Source organism: Oncorhynchus mykiss, chromosome 19 (genome assembly GCF_013265735.2).
Source record: "Oncorhynchus mykiss isolate Arlee chromosome 19, USDA_OmykA_1.1, whole genome shotgun sequence".
In the NCBI taxonomy this organism is placed as follows: domain Eukaryota; kingdom Metazoa; phylum Chordata; class Actinopteri; order Salmoniformes; family Salmonidae; genus Oncorhynchus; species Oncorhynchus mykiss.
In genome coordinates, this window is record NC_048583.1 from 48847212 (window position 1) to 48871040 (window position 23829).

The 23829-nt window shown below is 44.9% G+C and overlaps 1 protein-coding gene across 1 annotated transcript in view; it reads right to left on the reverse strand.

Annotated features, from left to right (window-relative positions):
- Positions 1 to 23829, reverse strand: part of LOC110498375 (disks large-associated protein 2-like) — an 83991-nt gene that overhangs the window by 34900 nt on the left and 25262 nt on the right. The window contains exons 3-4 of the mRNA XM_036954988.1: positions 1739 to 1925; positions 449 to 668 (exon numbers count right to left, since the gene is read on the reverse strand). Coding sequence (XP_036810883.1) covers positions 449 to 668; positions 1739 to 1925 — 407 coding nt within the window. The remainder of the gene's footprint in view (positions 1 to 448; positions 669 to 1738; positions 1926 to 23829) is intronic.

A 23829-nucleotide genomic window follows, 5' to 3' on the forward strand; every position in this document is an offset into this window, starting at 1 on the left:
ATAGGGTTCATATCTTCACTCTCTGATGTTATGTGGAATGAGAATATGAATGACTGAATTGAAAATGCAATATGATGGATTGACTCCAAGCAACTCATAAACTATACTTGAATATGCTCTGTATATATCAACAATCAGGAAATATGTAAAAGTGGTTCATGCAGATGTATGGAGCCACTTCATAAAGCACTTCAAGAGCAGAGCATCACAAGAAATGTCACGTGCATGTTGTTAATTTCTTAATTCTCACTTGATATAACATTTTGATATTTACAAACGGGAACTGTACCCTTGTGTATAAGGTTTACTTTGCATGGCTATATCAACTTATCATCCACTTTGGAATCAGAGATCAGCTGTCATCTCAATAGTGTTCATACTCTACTGTATACAGTATGTGTTGTATCTGTTAATGTGGTGCAGTCCCCTCCTCCCCTGTTGTTCTGACCTGCTGTGGCCCTGATGGTAGAGGTGAGGGTGGAGGAGGTCATGGTGGGGATGCAGTCATCATCCTGGGAGTAGCCAGCCTGGATGGCCCTCAAGTAGCTGTGGCTCCGTGTCCGGAAACAGCCGGGCAGGTCCAGAGCCTCCACAGCCTGAGATTCCACCTCACTGAACACCGACTCACAGACTGACTCAAACTGACCGTTTATCTCTGTCTCACTCACCTGGAGGAGAGAGCAGCAGGGTGAGAAAGGGTAAATTCAATGAAAGTTCTTGTCTTTGTGGGAAAACATTAATTGGTTGTATACAACGTTTGATGTTATGCTCTTTTCTTCCTTTTAATAAAAAAGTGTTTGCTTGAAATGGCTACCAGCTAATTGCCAGGAGAGCAAATATTTGAAAAGGAGAACGTCTGCAAATGTATTGTTCATTTGAGCATTGTCTTGATGCGCTATTACTTAGAGAAATGTCAAGCATATGACTTGCTCACCAGGACAATGTTTTTTGTTTGTTGTTTTTTGTTTTTCTCAATTCCTCCAGTTTGCCACAGTTGCCTAAATAATGCATTCTGAAAGCCAGATCTGTGTTGAAATGTGTAAAAGATTAGAGGAAGTCAAGGTGACATGTTCTAGTGGCATAGCATACGTTATGAGTGTTAGTTCCCTCTGAATCCCCTGAGACAATGTGTCCTGATCTCAACAGAACCATTATGTGGCAATCTTAATATCCTGAGACAGAAGTGCATCTTGCGATATAGAGATATCAATTTAAGGAAGTTTAAATGGTCCGATGTGTATCTCACCATTCCCATTTGGCAATCCTGAGAATCGTAGATAAGGATCCTGTTCTATTGCGAGATATATAATCTTGTAATAACCTCAGCAGGGTGCCGTGGAGGCAGAGATAAAGCCAGAGAATTAGTGGGAGAGAGGTTGAGCTTTTAAGACTTGGGACAAATCAATACACTCCGACTTTAAGAGCGAGATTTAGATCTTAAATGAACATAAACCAGACACATAAAAGACTCAAGACTCAATTTTGCACAAATGCACAAATATATGAGGGGGTAAGAAAGTTTGATAAAAGTATATGCATCTAAAGGCTGAATGAAGGAAGAGAGAAGGATGGCAAGCTACAGTATGGAACATCATATAATATCCCATTGTCTTCTGACGGGTGGCTTCATTCTAACGTGAAACGCATTGCCAGAGTCTGAGCAGACGTCCGTCACGATATCTGACGTAATACAATGATTATATCTTGTAAATATCATTGCTATAGGCCAGAGACTCACCTGGCTAACCTGGCTAACACAGCTGGCCTGGCTGAGAGTGCTGATTGCCCGCATGTAACTCTGGTTCCTGGAGCGGAATTGGGCTGTTGGGAGAGGTGGCTGCCGGTAGTTATAGATGGTGGAGGGCTCCAGGGCCAAGCTGGGGTGGGGGTGAATGTCTCTGGAGGCCTGCACCTGGAAGCTCTGACTGAATGGAGAGAGAGAGACGACAGAGAGAGAAAGAGATTGCAGAGAGAGAGAGAGAGAGAGAGATGGCAGAGAGAGAGACGACAGAGAGAGACGACAGAGAGAGAGATGGTAGAGACACAAATAGATAGAAAGGGAGATTATTATACTTGTAAAGGGGTCGTAGAAATTGGCTTAATAATTTTAAGTAAACATAGTTTGACAAATTTGTCACATGGCCACAGGTCTTACAAAAGGGAATAAAACAGTTAAGTGTTAATTACTTCACGGCAGGCATCCTCTGGGTGAGCTGAACTTCAGACTGAGACTGATTATGACATTGCATTGACCAAGAGAGGGGGATCTTCCTCCCTCCACTAAATCATTGCTGTGTTCAACAGTGTCCCCGAAATGGCAATTCGATTCGCTATTGTGCTGAAGCAGCCAATCAATGCTTGGAGATGAGGGAAATGCAAATGAGGAGCTAGTTAGCAAGCAGAGCAAGCATTTCTAAGATAGCAGGAGAGTGTCAGCCAGGTCAATTAAATGTGCATCCCCATAAGGGAAACAGCCTTCACTCACGCCGTCACAGAGATGCATACAAAGCTCTCTACCGCTCTCCATTTGGCAAATCGGACCATAACTCTATCCTCCAGATTCCTGCTCACAAGCAAAAACTCAAACAGGAAGTACCAACGACACGATCAATACGGAAGTGGTAAGATGAAGCGGATGCTAAGCTACAGGACTGTTTCTCTAGCACAGACTGGAATATGTTCTGGGATTCATCCGATGGCATTAATAACTTATTTGGGATAGGGGGCAGCATTTTCACTTTTGGATGAATAGCGTGCCCAGAGTGAACTGCCTCCTACTCAGTCCCAGATGCTAATATATGCATATTATTATTAGTATTGGATAAAAAACCCTCTGAAGTTTCAAAAACTGTTTGAATCATGTCTGTGAGTATAACTGAACTCATATGGCAGGCAAAAACCTGAGAAAAAAACAAACAGGAAGTGGGAAATCTGAGGTTTGCAGTTTTTGAAGTCACCCCTATTGAATACACAGTGGGATATTGGTTATGTTGCACTTCCTAAGGCTTCCACTAGAAGTCAACCGTCATTAGAATGTTGTTTCGGCTGCTACTGTGATGTGGGACCGGATGAGAGCTCTTTGTGTCATGTATTGTCATGTTGTGTCTTGTTCCTGTTCTTTCTCTTCACCCTGTCTCCCTCTGCTGGTCGTATTAGGTTACCTTTCCTTACCCTCCTTCCCCCAGCTGTTCCTTGTCTCCTCTAACTACCTCGTTCACCCCTTTTCCCACCTGTTCCCTTTTTCCCTCTGATTAGGTCTCTATATCTCTCTCTGTTCCTGCTTCTGTCTTTGTCGGATTCTTGTTTGTGTTTCTCATGCCTGAACCAGACTATCGTCGTGTTTGCTGCAACCTTGTCCTGTCCTGTCGGAATCTGCCAGTTCATCTGAGCCTACGTGTGTTTCGTCATTAAAGAAACTCTGTTTTTGTTAATTCGCTTTTGGGTCCTCATTCACGCACCTGACAGAAGAATCCGACCAAGAATGGACCCAGCGACTTCGGATCCTCTCCACTCAGCCGTCGAGATCCAGGGAGCGATGCTAGGCAGACACGAGCAGGAATTGTCTGCTGCTCGACATGCCGTTGAGACCCTGGCCACCCAAGTCTCCAACCTCACAGAACAGGTTCACCATCTCCGCCTCGATCCACCGGTCACTTCCAGGGCTTTCGAATCTCCGGAGCCCAGAATCAATAACCCGCCGTGTTACTCTGGGGAACCCACTGAATGCCGCTCGTTCCTCACCCAGTGTGATATTGTGTTTTCTCTCCAGCCCAACACTTACTCCAGGAGCACTGCTCGTATCGCCTACGTCATATCTCTCCTTACTGGACGGGCTCGTGAGTGGGGCACGGCAATCTGGGAGGCAAGGGCTGAGTGTACTAACCAGTATCAGGACTTTAAGGAGGAGATGATACGGGTTTTTGATCGATCTGTTTTTGGGGAGGAGGCTTCCAGGGTCCTGTCTTCCCTATGTCAAGGTAATCGATCCATAACAGACTACTCTATTGAGTTTCGCACTCTTGCTGCCTCCAGTGGCTGGAACGAGCCGGCTTTGCTCGCTCGTTTTCTGGAGGGTCTCCGCGCAGAGGTAAAGGATGAGATTCTCTCCCGGGAGGTTCCTTCCAGCGTGGATTCCTTGATTGAACTCGCTATTCGCATTGAGCGACGGGTTGATCTTCGTCACCGAGCTCGTGGAAAGGAGCTCGCGTTCTCCGTTGCCCCCCTCTCCGCATCACTACCATCTTCCTCTGCCGGCTCGGGTGCTGAGCCTATGCAGCTGGGAGGTATCCGCATCTCGACTAAAGAGAGGGAACGGAGAATCACCAACCGCCTCTGTCTCTATTGCGGTTCCGCTGGTCATTTTGTCACTTCATGTCCAGTAAAAGCCAGAGCTCATCAGTAAGCGGAGGGCTACTGGTGAGCGCTACTACTCCTGTCTCTCCTTCAAGATCCTGCACTACCTTGTCGGTCCATCTACGCTGGACCGGTTCGTCAGCTTCCTGCAGTGCCTTGATAGACTCTGGGGCGGAGGGCTGTTTTATGGACGAGACCTGGGCTCGGGAACATGACATTCCTCTCAGACAGTTAAGGGAGCCCACGGCCTTGTTCGCCTTGGATGGTAGTCCTCTCCCCAGGATTCAGCGTGAGACGCTACCTTTAACCCTCACTGTCTCTGGTAATCATAGCGAAACCATTTCTTTTTTAATTTTTCGTTCACCTTTTACACCTGTTGTTTTGGGCCATCCCTGGCTAGTTTGTCATAATCCTTCTATTAATTGGTCTAGTAATTCTATCCTCTCCTGGAACGTCTCTTGTCATGTGAAATGTTTAATGTCTGCTATCCCTCCTGTTTCCTCTGTCTCTTCTTCACAGGAGGAGCCTGGTGATTTGACAGGGGTGCCGGAGGAATATCACGATCTGCGCACGGTGTTCAGTCGGTCCAGGGCCACCTCTCTTCCTCCACACCGGTCGTATGATTGTAGTATTGATCTCCTTCCGGGAACCACTCCCCCCCGGCGTAGACTATACTCTCTGTCGGCTCCCGAACGTAAGGCTCTCGAAGATTATTTGTCTGTAGCTCTTGACGCCGGTACCATAGTCCCCTCCTCCTCTCCCGCCGGAGCGGGGTTTTTTTTTGTCAAGAAGAAGGACGGGTCTCTGCGTCCCTGCATAGATTATCGAGGGCTGAATGACATAACAGTGAAGAATCGTTATCCGCTTCCTCTTATGTCTTCAGCCTTCGAGATCCTGCAGGGAGCCAGGTTTTTCACTAAGTTGGACCTTCGTAACGCTTACCATCTCGTGCGCATCAGGGAGGGGGACGAGTGGAAGACGGCATTTAACACTCCGTTAGGGCACTTTGAATACCGGGTTCTTCCTTTCGGCCTCGCTAACGCTCCAGCTGTCTTTCAGGCATTAGTCAATGACGTCCTGAGAGACATGCTGAACATCTTTGTTTTCGTTTACCTTGACGATATCCTGATTTTTTCACCGTCACTCCAGATTCATGTTCAGCACGTTCGACGTGTCCTCCAGCGCCTTTTAGAGAATTGTCTTTTTGTGAAGGCTGAGAAGTGCACTTTTCATGCCTCCTCCGTCACATTTCTCGGTTCTGTTATTTCCGCTGAAGGCATTAAGATGGATCCCGCTAAGGTCCAAGCTGTCATTGATTGGCCCGTCCCTAAGTCACGCGTCGAGCTGCAGCGCTTTCTCGGCTTCGCGAACTTCTATCGTCGTTTCATCCGTAATTTCGGTCAGGTGGCAGCTCCTCTCACAGCCCTTACTTCTGTCAAGACGTGCTTTAAGTGGTCCGTTTCCGCCCAGGGAGCTTTCGATCTCCTCAAGAATCGTTTTACTTCCGCACCTATCCTTGTTACACCTGACGTCTCTAGACAGTTCGTTGTCGAGGTTGACGCGTCAGAGGTGGGCGTGGGAGCTATTCTTTCTCAGCGCTCCCTCTCTGACGACAAGGTCCACCCTTGCGCGTATTTTTCTCATCGCCTGTCGCCGTCGGAACGTAACTATGATGTGGGAAACCGCGAACTGCTCGCCATCCGCTTAGCCCTAGGCGAATGGCGACAGTGGTTGGAGGGGGCGACCGTTCCTTTTGTCGTTTGGACTGACCATAGGAACCTTGAGTACATCCGTTCTGCCAAACGACTTAATGCGCGTCAGGCTCGTTGGGCGCTGTTTTTCGCTCGTTTCGAGTTCGTGATTTCTTATCGTCCGGGCTCTAAGAACACCAAGCCTGATGCTTTATCTCGTCTCTTCAGTTCTTCAGTAGCCTCCACTGACCCCGAGGGGATTCTCCCTGAGGGGCGTGTTGTCGGGTTGACTGTCTGGGGAATTGAGAGGCAGGTAAAGCAAGCACTCACTCACACTCCGTCGCCGCGCGCTTGTCCTAGGAACCTTCTTTTCGTTCCCGTTCCTACTCGTCTGGCCGTTCTTCAGTGGGCTCACTCTGCCAAGTTAGCCGGCCACCCTGGCGTTCGGGGTACGCTTGCTTCCATTCGCCAGCGTTTTTGGTGGCCCACCCGGGAGCATGACACGCGTCGTTTCGTGGCTGCTTGTTCGGTCTGCGCGCAGACTAAGTCCGGTAACTCCCCTCCTGCCGGCCGTCTCAGGCCGCTTCCCATTCCCTCTCGACCGTGGTCTCACATCGCCTTAGATTTTATCACCGGACTGCCTTCGTCAGCGGGGAAGACTGTTATTCTTACGGTTGTCGATAGGTTCTCTAAGGCGGCTCATTTTATTCCCCTTGCTAAGCTTCCTTCTGCTAAAGAGACGGCACAAATCATCATCGAGAATGTTTTCAGAATTCATGGCCTTCCGTCAGACGTCGTTTCGGACAGGGGTCCGCAATTCACGTCTCAATTTTGGAGGGAGTTTTGCCGTTTGATTGGGGCTTCCGTCAGTCTCTCTCCTTTTCAGAGTAGCCTCGGGTACCAGCCTCCGCTGTTCTCGTCTCAGTTCGCCGAGTCCAGCGTCCCCTCCGCTCAGGCTTTTGTCCAACGTTGCGAGCGCACCTGGAAGAGGGTCAGGTCTGCACTTTGCCGTTATAGGGGGCAGACTGTGAGAGCCGCTAATAAGCGTAGAACTAAGAGTCCTAGATATTGTCGCGGTCAGAGAGTTTGGCTCTCCACTCAGAACCTTCCCCTTAAGACAGCTTCTCGCAAGCTGACCCCGCGGTTCATTGGTCCGTTCTGTATTTCTCAGATCATTAATCCTGTCGCAGTGCGACTTCTTCTTCCGCGATATCTTCGTCGCGTCCACCCGGTCTTCCATGTCTCCTGTGTTAAGCCCGTTCTTCGCGCTCCCGCTCGTCTCCCCCCCCCCCCCCCCCCCCCATCCTTGTCGAGGGCGCACCTATCTACAGGGTCCGTAAGATTTTGGACATGCGTCCTCGGGGCCGTGGTCATCAGTACCTAGTGGATTGGGAGGGGTACGGTCCTGAGGAAAGGAGTTGGGTTCCCTCTCGGGACGTGCTGGACCGTTCGCTGATCGATGATTTCCTCCGTTGCCGCCAGGTTTCCTCCTCGAGTGCGCCAGGAGGCGCTCGGTGAGTGGGGGGGGTACTGTCATGTATTGTCATGTTGTGTCTTGTTCCTGTTCTTTCTCTTCACCCTGTCTCCCTCTGCTGGTCGTATTAGGTTACCTTTCCTTACCCTCCTTCCCCCAGCTGTTCCTTGTCTCCTCTAACTACCTCGTTCACCCCTTTTCCCACCTGTTCCCTTTTTCCCTCTGATTAGGTCTCTATATCTCTCTCTGTTCCTGCTTCTGTCTTTGTCGGATTCTTGTTTGTGTTTCTCATGCCTGAACCAGACTATCGTCGTGTTTGCTGCAACCTTGTCCTGTCCTGTCGGAATCTGCCAGTTCATCTGAGCCTACGTGTGTTTCGTCATTAAAGAAACTCTGTTTTTGTTAATTCGCTTTTGGGTCCTCATTCACGCACCTGACACTTTGAGTCAGTGGTCTGCCTACAGCCTCCTTCTCAGTCACGCGCTTTCACTTGAGAGGTAGCTCTCGTTCCATTGCTTTTCTACAGACAATGGAATTCTCCGGTTGGAACATTATTGAACTTTTATGATAAAAACATCCTAAAGATTGATTCTATACTTAGTTTCACAAGTTTCTTTGACCTGTAATATAACTTTTTGAACGTTTCGTCTGAATGGACCAGATCGCGCATTTGGATTTGTTTACCAAACACCCTAACAAAAGAAGATATTGGACATAAATGGACATAAATGATGGACATTATCGAACAAAACAAACATATATTGTGGAACTGCGATTCCTGGGAGTGCATTCTGATGAAGATCATCAAAGGTAAGTGAATATTTATAATGCTATTTATGAATAATGTTGACTACCCAACAATGTGGATATTTCTCTAGCTGGTTTGGGATCTGAGCGCCGTTCTCAGATTATGCTTTTTCCGTAAAGTTTTTTTGAAATCTGACACAGCGGTTGCATTAAGGAGAAGTGTATCTATATTTCCATGTCTAACAATTGTATTTTCATCGACATTTGTAATGAGTATTTCTGTGAATTCATGTGGCTCTCTGCAATATCACTGTAACACGCCAATGTAAAATACGATTTTTGGATATAAATATGAACTTTACCGAACAAAACATACATGTATTGTGTAACATGAAGTCCTATGAGTGTCATCTGATGAAGATCATCAAAGGTTAGTGATTCATTTTATCTCTATTTGTGCTTTTTGTGACTCCTCTCTTTGGCTGGAAAAATGGCTTGGTTTTTCTGTGAGCTGGTGGTGACCTAACATAATCGTTTGTGGAGCTTTCGAAGCTGTAAAGCATTTTTGAAATCGGACACCGTGGCTGGATTAACGAGAATTGTATCTTTAAAATGGTGCCTAATACTTGTATGTTTGAGAAATTTGATTTATGAGATTTCTGTTGATTTGTATTTGGCGCCCTGCAATTTCATTGGCTGTTGGCTAACGGAACCCCAGTCCTAGACAAGTTAAGGAGTTTACCACATCAGTCAACAGCTTCATTAATAAGTGCATTTACAACATTTCCCCACAGTGACCGTACGTACATATCCTAACCAGAAGTAATTTATTAAAGGCAACATCTTCACTGAGCTAAAAGCTAGAGCTGCCGCTTTCAAGGAGAGGGACACAAATCTGCACGCTTAAAAGAAGTCCCGCTACACCCTCAGACGAACCATCAAACAGGCTAAGCCTTAATACAGGACTAAGATCGAATCCTACTACACCAGCTCCAACGCTCGTAAGATGTGGCAGGGTTTGCAAACTATCATGGATGACAAAAGGAAACCCAGCCGAGAGTTGCCTAGTGACGCAAGCCTACCAGATGAGCTAAATGCCTTCTATGCTCGCTTCGAGGCAAGCAACACTGAACCATGTGTGAGAGCACCAGCTGTCCCAGACAACTGTAGAATCAGGCTCATAAGGCCGCAGGGCCAGATGGATTATCAGGAAGCGTACTCAGAGCATGCATTGACCAACTGGAAAGTGTCTTCACGGACATTTTCAACCTTTCTCTGACCCAGTCTGTAATACCTACATATTTCAAGCAGACCACCATAGTCCCTGTGCCTAAGAATACCAAGGTAAGCTGTCTAAATGACTACCGCTGTGTAGAAATCACATCTGTAGCCATGAAATGCTTTGAAAGTGGTAATAGCTCACATCAACACCATCATCTCAGAAACGCTGGGCCCCCTCTAATTCGCATACAGTTCCAACAGATCCACAGATGACGCCATCTGTATTGCACTCCACACTTCACTTTACGACCTGGACAAAATGAACACCTAAGTGAGAATGCTATTTATTGATTATGCCATAATACCCTCCAGGCTCATCACTAAGCTAAGGACCCTTTGACTGAACACCTCCCTCTGCAATTGGATCCTGGACTTCCTGATGTGCCACCACCTAGTGTTGAGGGTAGGCAACATCACCTCCGCCAAGCTGACCTTCAACACAGAGGCCCCCAGGGGTGCATGCTCAACCACCTACTATACTCCCTGTAAACCCATGACTGCGTGGCCACTCGTGACTCCAACACCATCATTAAGTTTGCCGACAACACGATGGTGGTAGGTCTGATCACCGATGACGATGAGACAGCCTATAGGGAGGAGGTCAGAGACCTGGCAGTGTGGTGCCAAGAAAACAATCTCTCCCTCAACATTGGCAAAACAAAGGGGCTTATTGTGAATTACAGGAAACAGAGGGCCAAACACACCCCCATTCACATCGATAGGGCTGTAGTGGAGCGAGAGCTTCCTGGGTGTCCACATCACTAAGGACCTACTGTATCATGGTCCAAACACACCAACCCAGTCATACAGAGGGAATAACAATGGCTCTTCCCCCTCAGGAGGCTGAAAAGATTTGGCATGGGCCCTCAGATCCTCAAAAAGTTCTACAGCTGCACCAATAAGAGCATCCTGATGGGTTGCATCACCGCTTGGTATGGCCACTGCTCGGCATAAGACTACAGACGGTAGTGCGTACGGCCAGTACATCACAGGGCCGAACTCCCTGCCATCCAGGACCTCTATACCAGACGGGGTCAGAGGAAGGCCTAAAAAATTGTCAAAGACTCCAGTCACCCAAGTCATAGACTATTTTCTCTGCTACAGCACAGCAAGCGGTACCGGAGCGAAAAGTCTGGAACCAAAAGGTACCTGAACAGCTTCTATCCACAAGCCATAAGACTTCTGAACTAAAATGGCTGATACTAAATTATTTAACTTCATATGGAGGAATAAACTTAAGTATTTAAGAAAAGCGCTAATATGTAGCACCCAAAATGAGGGAGGATTGAATGTTCTGGATTTTAAAACCTCTATAATCTTTAAGATCAAATGGATACAGAACCATTTAAGAAATAAGGATAGCATTTGGACTATAATCCCTAATTTAATATTCCAACAGAAACCTGCTCCTTTTACTCTCTGTTCTGTACGTAATAGACGATCAGCTCTGATAGCCTTTAGCCGTACCCTTATCCTACTCCTCCTCTGTTCCTCTGGTGATGTAGAGGTTAATCCAGGCCCTACAGTGCCTAGCATCACTTCTACTCCCCAGGTGCTTTCATTTGTTGACTTCTGTAACTGTAAAAGCCTTGGTTTCATGCATATTAACATTAGAAGCCTCCTCCCTAAATTTGTTTTATTCACTGCTTTAGCACACTCCGCCAACCCGGATGTCCTAGCCGTGTCTGAATCCTGGCTTAGGAAGACCACCAAAACCCCTGAAATTTCCATCCCTAACTATAACATTTTCCGACAAGATAGAACTGCCAAAGAGGGCGGTGTTGCAATCTACTGCAGAGATACCCTGCAGAGTTCTGTCATACTATCCAGGTCTGTACCAATACAATTCGAGCTTCTACTTTTAAAAATCCACCGTGTGCCCTGGACACCATATGTGAATTGATTGCCCCCCATCTATCTTCAGAGCTCGTGCTGCTAGGTGACCTAAACGGGGACATGGTTACCACCCCGGCCATCCTACAATCTAAGCTTGATGCCCTCTATCTCACACAAATTATCAATGAACCCACCAGGTACAACCCCAAAACCGTAAACACGGGCACCCTCATAGATATCATCCTAACCAACTTGCCCTCCAAATACACCTCTGCTGTTTTCAACCAAGATCTCAGCGATCCGTAATGGGTCTACGGTCAAACAACCACCCCTATTTACTGTCAAATGCTCCATAAAACACTTCAGCGAGCAGGCCTTTCTAATCGACCTGGCCCGGGTATCCTGGAAGGATATTGACCTTATCCCATCAGTAAAGGATGCCTGGGTATTCTTTAAAAGTGCCTTCCTCACCATTTTAAATAAGCATGCCCCATTCAACATTTTTTGAACCGGGAACAGATATATCCCTTGCTTCTCTCCAGACCTGACTGCCCTTGACCAGCACAAAAACATCCTGTGGCGTTCTGCATTAGCATTGAATAGCCCCCGTGAAATGCACATTTCAAGCAGAAATTTACATCCTGTAGCACAAACTCAGAAAAGTTCTGGGACACTGTAAAGTCCACTGCACTGACGCTAGAAAACACTGTCACCACCAAATCCACTATAATTGAGAATTTCAATAAACATTTTTCTACAGCTGGCCATGCTTTCTACCTGGCTACCCCTACCCTGATCAACAGCCCTCCACTCCCCACAGCAACTGGCCAAAGCCTCCCCATTTCTCCTTCACCCAAATCCAGATAGCTGATGTTCTGAAAGAGCTACCAAATCTGGACCCCTAAAAATGAGCCGGGCTAGACAATCTGGACCCTCTCTTTCTAAAATGATCTGACGAAATTTTTGCAACCCCTATCACTAGACTGTTCAACCTCTCTTTCATATAGTCTGAGATCCCCCAAAGATTGGAAAGCTGCCGCGGTCATCCCCCTCTTCAAAGGGGAGACACTCTAGACCCAACTGCTACAGACCTATATCTATCCTACCCTGCCTTTCTAAGGTCTTCGAAAGCAAAGTTAACAAACGGATCACCGACCATTTCGAATCCCACTGTACCTTCTCCACTATGATATCTGGCTTCCGAGCTGGTCATGGGTGCACCTCAGCCACGCTCAAGGTCCTAAACGCTATCATAACTGCCATCGGTAAGAGACAATATTGTGCAGCCATATTCATCGACCTGGCCAAGGCATTTGACTCTGTCAATCACCACATTCTTATCGGCAGACTCAACAGCCTTGGTTTCTCAAATGATTGCCTCGCCTGGTTCACCAACTACTTCTCTGATAGAGTTCAGTGTGTCAAATCGGAGGGCATGTTGTCTGGACCTCTGGCAGTCTCTATGGGGGTGCCACAGGGTTCAATTCTCGGGCCGACTCTCTTCTCTGTATACATCAATGATGTCGCTCTTGCTGCTGGTGATTCTCTGATCCACCTCAACGCAGACGACACTATTCTGTATACCTCTGGCCCTTCTTTGGACTCTGTGTTAACTAACCTCCAGACGAACATAAATGTCATACAACTTTCCTTCTGTGGCCTCCAACTGCTCTTAAATGCAAGCAAAACTAAATGCATGCTCTTCAACTGATCGATGCCCGCACCTGCCCGCCCGTCCATCATTACATCATTACTCTGGACGGTTCTGACTTAGAATATGTGGACAACGTCAAATACCTAGGTGTCTGGTTAGACTGTAAACTCTCCTTCCAGACTCAAATTAAGCATCTCCAATCCAAAATTAAATCTAGAATCGGCTTCCTATTAAAGCATCCTTCACTCATGCTTGACTTCGGCGATGTCATTTACAAAATAGCCTCCAACACTCTACTCAATAAATTGGATGCCGTATATCACAGTGCCATCGGTTTTGTCACCAAAGCCCCATATACTACCCACCACTGCAACCTGTACGCTCTCGTTGGCTGGCCCCCGCTTCATACTCGTCGCCAAACCCACTGGCTCCAGGTCATCTACAAGTCTCTGCTAGGGAAAGCCCCGCACTATGTCAGCTCACTGGTCACCATAGCAGCACCCACCCGTAGCACGCACTCCAGCAGGTATATCTCACTGGTCACCCCCAAAGCCAATTCTTCCTTTGGCCGCCTTTCCTTACAGTTCTGCCAATGACTGAAACAAACTGCAAAAATCACTGAAGCTGGAGACTCATCTCTCCCTCACTAGCTTTAAGCACCAGCTGTCAGAACAGCTCACAGATCACTGCACCTGCACATAGCCCATCTGTAAATAGCCCATCCAAATACCTCATCCCCATACTGTATTTATTTATTTATTTATCTTGCTCCTTCGCACCCCAGTATCTCTACTTGCACATTCATTCATATAACACATACAGTGCCTTGCGAAAGTATTCGGCCCCCTTGAACTTTGCGACCTTTTGCCACATTTCAGGCTTCAAACATAAAGATATAAAACTGTATTTGTTTGTGAAGAATCAACAACAAGTGGGACACAATCATGAAGTGGAACGACATTTATTGGATATTTCAAACTTTTTTAACAAATCAAAAACTGAAAAATTGGGCGTGCAAAATTATTCAGCCCCTTTACTTTCAGTGCAGCAAACTCTCTCCAGAAGTTCAGTGAGGATCTCTGAATGATCCAATGTCGACCTAAATGACTAATGATGATAAATACAATCCACCTGTGTGTAATCAAGTCTCCGTATAAATGCACCTGCACTGTGATAGTCTCAGAGGTCCGTTAAAAGCGCAGAGAGCATCATGAAGAACAAGGAACACACCAGGCAGGTCCGAGATACTGTTGTGAAGAAGTTTAAAGCTGGATTTGGATACAAAAAGATTTCCAAAGCTTTAAACATCCCAAGGAGCACTGTGCAAGCTATAATATTGAAATGGAAGGAGTATCAGACCACTGCAAATCTACCAAGACCTGGCCGTCCCTCTAAACTTTCAGCTCATACAAGGAGAAGACTGATCAGAGATGCAGCCAAGAGGCCCATGATCACTCTGGATGAACTGCAGAGATCTACAGCTGAGGTGGGAGACTCTGTCCATAGGATAACAATCAGTCGAATATTGCACAAATCTGGCCTTTATGGAAGAGTGGCAAGAAGAAAGCCATTTCTTAAAGATATCCATAAAAAGTGTTGTTTAAAGTTTGCCACAAGCCACCTGGGAGACACACCAAACATGTGGAAGAAGGTGCTCTGGTCAGATGAAACCAAAATTGAACTTTTTGGCAACAATGCAAAACGTTATGTTTGGCGTAAAAGCAACACAGCTGAACACACCATCCCCACTGTCAAACATGGTGGTGGCAGCATCATGGTTTGGGCCTGCTTTTCTTCAGCTGGGACAGGGAAGATGGTTAAAATTGATGGGAAGATGGATGGAGCCAAATACAGGACCATTCTGGAAGAAAACCTGTTGGAGTCTGCAAAAGACCTGAGACTGGGACGGAGATTTGTCTTCCAACAAGACAATGATCCAAAACATAAAGCAAAATCTACAATGGAATGGTTAAAAAATAAACATATCCAGGTGTTAGAATGGCCAAGTCAAAGTCCAGACCTGAATCCAATCGAGAATCTGTGGAAAGAACTGAAAACTGCTGTTCACAAATGCTCTCCATCCAACCTCACTGAGCTCGAGCTGTTTTGCAAGGAGGAATGGGAAGAAATTTCAGTCTCTCGATGTGCAAAACTGATAGAGACATACCCCAAGCGACTTACAGCTGTAATCGCAGCAAAAGGTGGCGCTACAAAGTATTAACTTAAGGAGGCTGAATAATTTTGCACGCCCAATTTTTCAGTTTTTGATTTGTTAAAAAAGTTTGAAATATCCAATAAATGTCGTTCCACTTCATGATTGTGTCCCACTTGTTGTTGATTCGTCACAAAAAAATACAGTTTTATATCTTTATGTTTGAAGCCTGAAATGTGGCAAAAGGTCGCAAAGTTCAAGGGGGCTGAATACTTTCGCAAGGCACTGTATTTACACTGACTCCTGGCACTGGCTCTATGCACACTCACTAGACTCTACCCACGCACTCATACACACTACACTGACACTCCATCACAGGCTCTATGCACACTCACTAGACTCTACCCACGCACTCATACACACTACACTGACACTCCATCACACTCACTGGACTCTACCCATGCACTCACACACACTACACTGACACTCCATCACACTCACTAGACTACCCACGCACTCATACACACTACACTGACTCCTGGCACTAGCTCTATGCACACTCACTGGACTCTACCCACGCACTCATACACACTACACTGACTCCTGGCACTGGCTCTATGCACACTCACTGGACTCAGTAGTGGACTACACTGACACTCCATCACTCTCACTAGACTCTACCCACACACTCATACACACTACACTGACACTCCATCACACACACGCATTCACGCATACACACACACTTCATACGCTCACAAACACAAAGCACACACATGCATATTCATGCCACACACACACATACACACACACACACACACACTCTTTCACATATGCTGTCTATTATATGTCCTGATTGCCTAGTCAATCAAATTTATTTATAAAGCCCTTCTTACATCAGGTGATGTCACAAAGTGCTGTACAGAAACCCAGCCTAAAACCCCAAACAGCAAGCAATGCAGGTGTAGAAGCACGGTGGCTAGGAAAAACTCCTAGTCACTTTTACCCCTACCCACATGTACAGTATTATCTCAATTACCTCAACTACCTCGTACCCCTGCACATTGACTCAGTACTGGTAATCTTTGTATATAGCCTCGTTATTGTTTTTATTGTGTTACTATTTCCTTTTTATATCGCAAATATTTGTCTTACTTTTTAACTCTGCATTGTGGGGAATGGGCTCGTAAGTTAGCATTTCCAATGCAAAGTCTACACCTGTTGTATTCGGCGCATGTGACCAACACAATTTGAATTGATTTTATTTGGACTAGAACTGCTACCATTTTCTACCAAAACTGAAATGGAAAATGCAGAGCGATAGAGGGAGGAAGAACAGGTAGAATACACCCTAATGGTAAGGTCAGATAGGGATAAGTAAGCTGTTTTCAGCCTTTGTGTAGAAACAAAAATTGCCATTTTTCAGTATGACCAATGCTAGTGTGATTTAAACCCTGCTATTCCATCAAGAATTGTCAGAGATGGACCTCATGCATTTACACTGCATTCATAGACTATATCAATTGTTCATACACAGTATAGAAAGTTCTCCCTGGTTCAGATTACATCCAGAGATGAGCCTAGGAAAGAAGGGAATTCAGATTCAGAGGCTCAGTTAAACTAACTAATATACTATCAAAAACAGAGATTAGTCACCGGTCAAGACCAGCTACGACTGTGATGATGTTCAATATCAGTTAAAGACAAACCCACTCAGTATACCTACAGTAAGTTAGACAGAGACTGTATTGTGTTGAACAGTGCTGTACGGCTAGAGAAATAGGAGATAGATTGGCCTGGCTGACCTCGCATTGACTAGCAGTGAGTGTTTGCTGAATGAGGTGTCTATATGGCTGACCTCTCATTGACTAGCAGTGAGTGTTTGCTGTATGAGGTGTCTATATGGCTGACCTCTCATTGCCTAGCAGTGAGTGTTTGCTGTATGAGATTCCATATTGAGTCTGTCAGCAATGCTCAGCGCAAGCTGGCTCTTCAGCCTGACCAGTAGGGAGGGAGAACACCGTGGTTGTATTCACCTCAAGTCTGCAGCAAAATTGGTGATGTAGTTACACACGTCACTGTTCATTTTATTCACCCGGTAAGAGCTGTGGGTAGAGAGAAGAAACTGTGTTACTAGACCCATTGCTGGTGGGAGTCAATGAATGCAGGTGTGACTGAGATCACGGCACAACATCAAAGGTTTCAGATAGATTTTTGTGGGGACATCAAACGTTTGCATGAGATGTTAACCAAAGTGCTCCAAACATTAGGGTGATACAAATACAGGTTTATGGACAGGATGACCACAGCAACTAATGGTATTAATGGTCATGTGGAAGATGCTAGAGTTGAAGACTGACAGACAGTGGTGCTTAATGGCAAACAGTACTACCTCATGTACAGTAATTGACCAATAATCACACAGATGAGGCCTTTTAGTATTGATGAACATTAGGTATACAGACAGTTGTACAATTCAAAAACAAAATCAGTCTAAACTGCACTTAAGAAGATCATCAGCAATAATACGTAGGCCTATCGGCAATGGCTCATTTACCCATGAAGTCTTGAATAAATAAGCCATTTCTAATTGCAATTTAGTTGTGTGTAAATGAGCAAACTGAGGAGTAAAATACAACTAAAAGTTCTATCCATGAACATTGAAAGCAGCTCCAGCTTTAAGCTGACAACATCAGATGAAAGTGCAGCACATTGACTGACTGAGGGACATCATGTGCATGGCTTTATCCATCATCTCTACGTGGTAGAGATGTCTATTATAGTCGATAGAGCTGAGGCAAGCTGTTTCACAAAAAGACAACCCTTTATAATTTTTTATCCCAGCACATTGCCTTTAATGTCTCCAACTGTTGCGAATGCACTTCCCATTGTTTGCCAATATGAAACTACTGTATAGCACGATGTGAATCCCTGCCTCCCTCTCTCTCTCTCTCTCTCTCTGTCTGCCTTTCATGCTGGCTGTGAATTGGCCTGATGTACTCTTTGTGGTTAAACAAAGACACTGTGCTGAGACAAAGTCATCGTACTGAGTTCTACCAACACGAAGAGAGAGGGAGAAGTCAAATGTAAGAGCACAAATGAGAGAGAAAAAGCTGCAGGTAAGTGAATGTGAGTGATATATGATAGAAAAATACACTGAGGTTACAATACATTAAGAACACCTTCCTAATATTGAGCTGCACTTTCCCCTTTCTCCCTCAGAACAGACTCAATTCGTCGAGGGCATGGACTCTACAGGGTGTTGAAAGTGTTCCACAGGGATGCTGGCCCATGTTAACTCCAATGCTTCCCACAATTGTGTCAAGTTAGCTGGATGTCCTTTGGGTGGTGGACCATTCTTGTTACACACGGGAAACTGTTGAGTGTGAAAAACCCAGCAGCGTTGCAGTGCTTGACACAAACCAGTGTGCCTGGCACCTACTACCATACCCCGTTCAAAAGCACTTAAATATTTTGTCTTTCCCATTCACCCTCTGAATGGCACACATACACAATCCATGTCTCAATTGTTTCGAGGCATAAAAATAATTATTTAACCTGTCTCCTCCCCTTCATCTACACTGATTGAAGTGGATGTAACAAGTGACATCAATAAGGGATCATAGCTTCCACCTGGATTCACCTGGTCAGTCTATGTCACGGAAAGAGCATGTGTTCATAATGTTTTGTACAATCATTGTGTAATAATATCATATACAGTTTATTAGGTATACCTATCTAGTACTGGGTCAGACCCCCCTTTGCCTCCAGAACAGCCTGAATTCTTCTGGGCATGGAAACGTTGCTCAATTGGCATAAAGGGACCTAATGTGTGCCTGGAAGACATTACCCACACCTTTACACAACTGCCACCAGCTTGAACCGTTGACACCAGGCAGGATGGGGCCATGGTCTCATGCTGCTTACGTCAAATCCTGACTCTGCCATCAGCATGATGCAACAGGAACCGGGGTTCGTCGGACCAGCCAATGTTTTTCCACTCCTAAATTGTCCAGTGTTGGTGATCTTGTGCCCAGTGGAGCCGCTTCTTCTTGTTTTTAGCCCTTAGGAGTGGAACCTGGTGTGGTCGTCTGCTGCAAAATACCCATAAATGACAAGGACCAACGAGATGAGTTCCGAGATGCCGTTCTGCAAACCACTGTTGTACTGCTCTGTTATTTGCCTGGTTGTGGCCCGCCTGTTAGGTTGCACAATTCTTGCCATTCTCCTTTGACCTCTCTCAGGACTGCCGCTGACTGGATGTTTTTTATTTGTCACACCATTCTCTGTAAACCCTAGACACTGTTGAGTGTGAAAAGCCCAGGAGGCTGGCCATTTCTGAGTTACTGAAACCGGTGTGCACTGGCTCAGACGATCATACCAGGCTCAAAGTCGCTTAGGTCACTCGTTTTGTCCATTCTAACATTCAATCGGACAGTAAGTGAATGTTTTGATGCCTGTATACCTGCTTTATATAGCTAGTCACGTCCACGAGACTCTGTCTGTAGGAGCAAAACATTTTCGTGAATGGGGTGATGTACCTAATATGCCATTTAGCAGAGGCTTTTATCCAAAGCGACTTACAGTCATCAAATCAAATTGTATTGGTCACATACACATATTCAGCAGACGTTATTGCAGGTGTAGCGAAATGTTTGTGTTCCTAGGTCCAACAGTGCAGTAATATCTAACAATTCACAACAATACACACAAATCTAAAGTTAAAGAATGGAATTAAGAAATATATAAATGTTAGGACGAGCAATGTCAGAGTGGCATTGACTAAAATACAGTAGAATAGAACACAGTACATACATATGAAATTAGTAAAGAAGTGCGTAAACATTATTAAAGTGACCAGTGATTCCATGTCTATGTTTATAGGGCAGGAGCCTCTAAGGTGCCGGGTTGAGTAACTGGGTGGTAGCCGTCTAGTGATGGCTATTTAACAGTCATCCTGAACAGATGAGGGCAATAGTCACAGGAATTAGGACTTCTGGGAAATGAGTGTGCTCTATAACAGGAAGGTGAGCGGATATAGGGCCGACAGCATTGCAGACAACCACAACTAACAGAGAAGCTCAATGGAGAATAATCACATTGTCTGAATGTTTACTGTCAGTGGAACTGAAGATAATGAGCAGTGAAGTTTAGCCTCATCCATCATCCCAGAAAACAGAGGTCAGGAGACAGTAAGGAAATCAGGAAGTCAGAGGGACCTACAAATGTGTTTAAGCCCCATTATAAAGCCATTATAATCATCAATGTTTAATGATGATAAGACTTCCCCATCATCATGAGCATACAGTAGCAGATACACAGCAAATTAAGCATTTGCCTGCTTCTGTGGCAGAAGGATATTGTGCACATACACTCTTAGAAAACAGGTGCCATCTAGAACCTAAAAGGGTTCTTTGGCTATCCCCATAGATACGGTAAAGAAGTAAATCAAACTTGACCAAAACAATGTAATTGCCATGAAAACGCGTGGGTAAAAGAGCCGTAGGGGAAAGATCCCGATGTCTCCTATTGCTCCCCAGCAAAATTTGCCTACACTTAGGCTATTAATCATATTATGTGTATTTAAAGTATAATGCTTGTATGGATGTCAACCCCAACACATGTTCATGTCATCATTACCAATCAACTGCATTACAGTTAAAAACAACTTTGACTAACATCAACGATTTCTGTATGCTAGCTATGCTAACCAGCTTATACGAATGGGAGTTAGCGTTTCGTAGTCGCTTCATCTTAACCTGAAAAACAAAAACAGCCAAATATATAAAAAATGGGCTTAAGTAAGCACATTGTGGGCCTGTTACAATACATAAATCATGACGTATTTCATGAATATCCACTTTATTAGATCAGATGTTTTGAATGTGCACCAATCTGGTCAATGGAATGCTTACCTCATCTACAGGAAGAAGAACCATTTTGGTTACAGGTAGAAACAAATGGTTTTACCTGGAACCAAAATGGGTTATCCAATGGAGACAGGGTTCCCTTTTGGAGTGTACCATATTGGTTAGTCAGCTTGCCTCCATTTCAGCCTTCTAGGTTGAGGACAGTTACTGTTGTGCAATGACTGTACCATTATAGACAACAAGGACTTAAACTATGAGTGAAAGTAGCACACAGATCCAAGCACGAGCCCTACTTACACAAAGTTAAAGTATTGTGGGAACAGCACAGCAAACAAAGAAGCAGTTTATGCAGCATGTGTCTAAAACAGCAACTAATCAATGGAATGGGATTCTTCTCTGACCTTGAGATGTGAGCAACAAGCGTTCATATGATACGCAATCACAATCTGAATGAATAATGAATTGCCTTATGCCACATCAGGAGTTTTATTCATTACGGCTGCTACTCAAGAGGCCAATCATAATTTGAAGGGTAAAAAAGTTATATTAAAACCTGCCCAAAATAGCTGGGATTGATTGGCTTGTTTTTTGTAGACCTTGCCCCCACATTCTTGATGAGAAGGCAGCCATTAGAGAAAGTGTGCTTCTCTCCAATGATGGGGAGTGCTCCTCTGCTTCCCAATCAAATGCTACAGTGCTATCAGACGCTGTGTACCATGCCTGATTGACTCATTAACTTAATTATCCTGCTATGCAGTAATGCTTTAAATTGCCACATGCCATTCCAGTCCCATCATCATCATTAATACATCCATTAAACCAGTTTGGAAAGTCCCTCTTATTGCGGCGAGAAATCGAATATACAAATTCCATTCATCTTAGTCTACAGTCTGTAGGTCCTTAGGTCGGGACCCCAAGGGATATTTGGGGGGTGTAAATGATTATTAATTAAGATGATCGTAGACGTCAGTCCCCTCTTGTGGAGGGGCGTTTCAGCTGAACGGGCCTAGAGACAGGCTTGGTGACGGTAATATATTATTTATTGTTGAGAGAGTGAACAGAGAGTCACCCTGTCAGCCATGAGAGGGAGGTGACACAACGCAAAGGCTGTTCTCACTTTAACACCATTAGCTCCAGGAACCTCTGCCATCAAATTTACACCCGCTGCAACCCAGCAGGAGAGGAAATTGCTTCAAGTGGAAACAGAAATCCAACCTTGCACACACACCCCAAACCTCAAATCCAATTCAATTCAGTGCAAACAAGCAGTGAGCCATGATATTATGAAAGACTTATACTCATACCAGCAGCACCACTCCTGCATGGATCCCCATACAGCAGCAACATCTGGACAATACTTTTTATTTTACCTTCATTTTATTTTTAAGCTAAGGTCTTAAACAATTAAGTTATAAAAACTGTTTTGCGTTCATAATTATTCAAATTTAACGTGTGAGATCTTGCAAGGAAAAACTCTGGGCCCCAAGGCCAGGCAAAACTCTGGCTGGCCCTAGAGGTGAAGCTCAAACTGAAATAGCTGCAATAGGAGCAACAGACAGGCAATACTGGAGCAGTCCTGGGGTGTCACAACACAAGAAGACGAATGGCCAGACAGCGAGATTCATTCAGTCCATTCAGCCATGAATGAAAAGCCACCACAGCAGGCATTCAGCCAGGTAGCCCAACACTGAAACCCTTGAAACCCTGAGGGAGACCAACACTGTCTACAGTGAATACAGGATCAACCTCATCAACTATATCCATACTTGTGTCGTTGTCAATGGACTCTGAGGCGGGCTGTGTGGCCAGGAAACATAAAAGGATCCATAAAGGGCAATGGTGTGTGCATGCGTGCTTGTGTGTGTCCTATCTCAACAGAGGCCTTTTAAAACGTAAACATTAGACAAAATAATAATAATAATAATTTGTATTATTTTACAAACCCACCTTCACCCACCCACATTTGGGGGACTAAGCCATTTTTTGTTGTTGCAAGTTCTTTTGGTCTTTTTTCTTTTGGGGGGGTTATCAGTAAAATATTGTGACCTCCCACTTTTTTGCAATCAATTCTTCTTGTGTATAATATTGTTTGACAGTTATTTTGAAAGAATCGAATACTCATATATTTTTTTGAAAATGAAAACCTTCCCCAGCACAATCAAGAGATTGTATACCGTGATGCATCTGTCCCTTAAGTCACCCCGATATAACTGTTTGTGGAAATATAACAAAATTGTGTACAACAGGGAGTAACCGCTCTTGTACTTTTGCCCGAAAGTTAGCAGCTATGTGGCAATACCAGAAAATATGTAACAAATCCTCCACTTCCACGCAACAAAAATAGGACAAAGGGGATTCTTCTATGCTCCATATTTGTAACATCTTGTTAGTAGCCAGAAACGTGTACAATATCTTCAACTGAAACATTCAGACGATGAGTCTAATTGTCACGTCCTGACCTTAGTTCCTTTTTTTTTTATGTCTCTATTTTAGTTTGGTCAGGGCGTGGGTTGGGGTGATAATTCATGTTTTGTTCTTGTGTGTATATTTCTGTGTTTGGCCTGGTATGGTTCCCAATCAGAGGCAGCTGTCAATCGTTGTCTTTGAGAACCATACTTAGGTAGCCTGTTTTCCCACTTTTGTTTGTGGGTATTTTCCGTTTCAGTGTTTTCCTTTATTCTCTTGTTCGTTTGTATCCAGTGTTCAGTTTATTAAAGGTATCATGAACACGTACCACGCTGCGCTTTGGTCTACTCCTTCTTCCACCAACG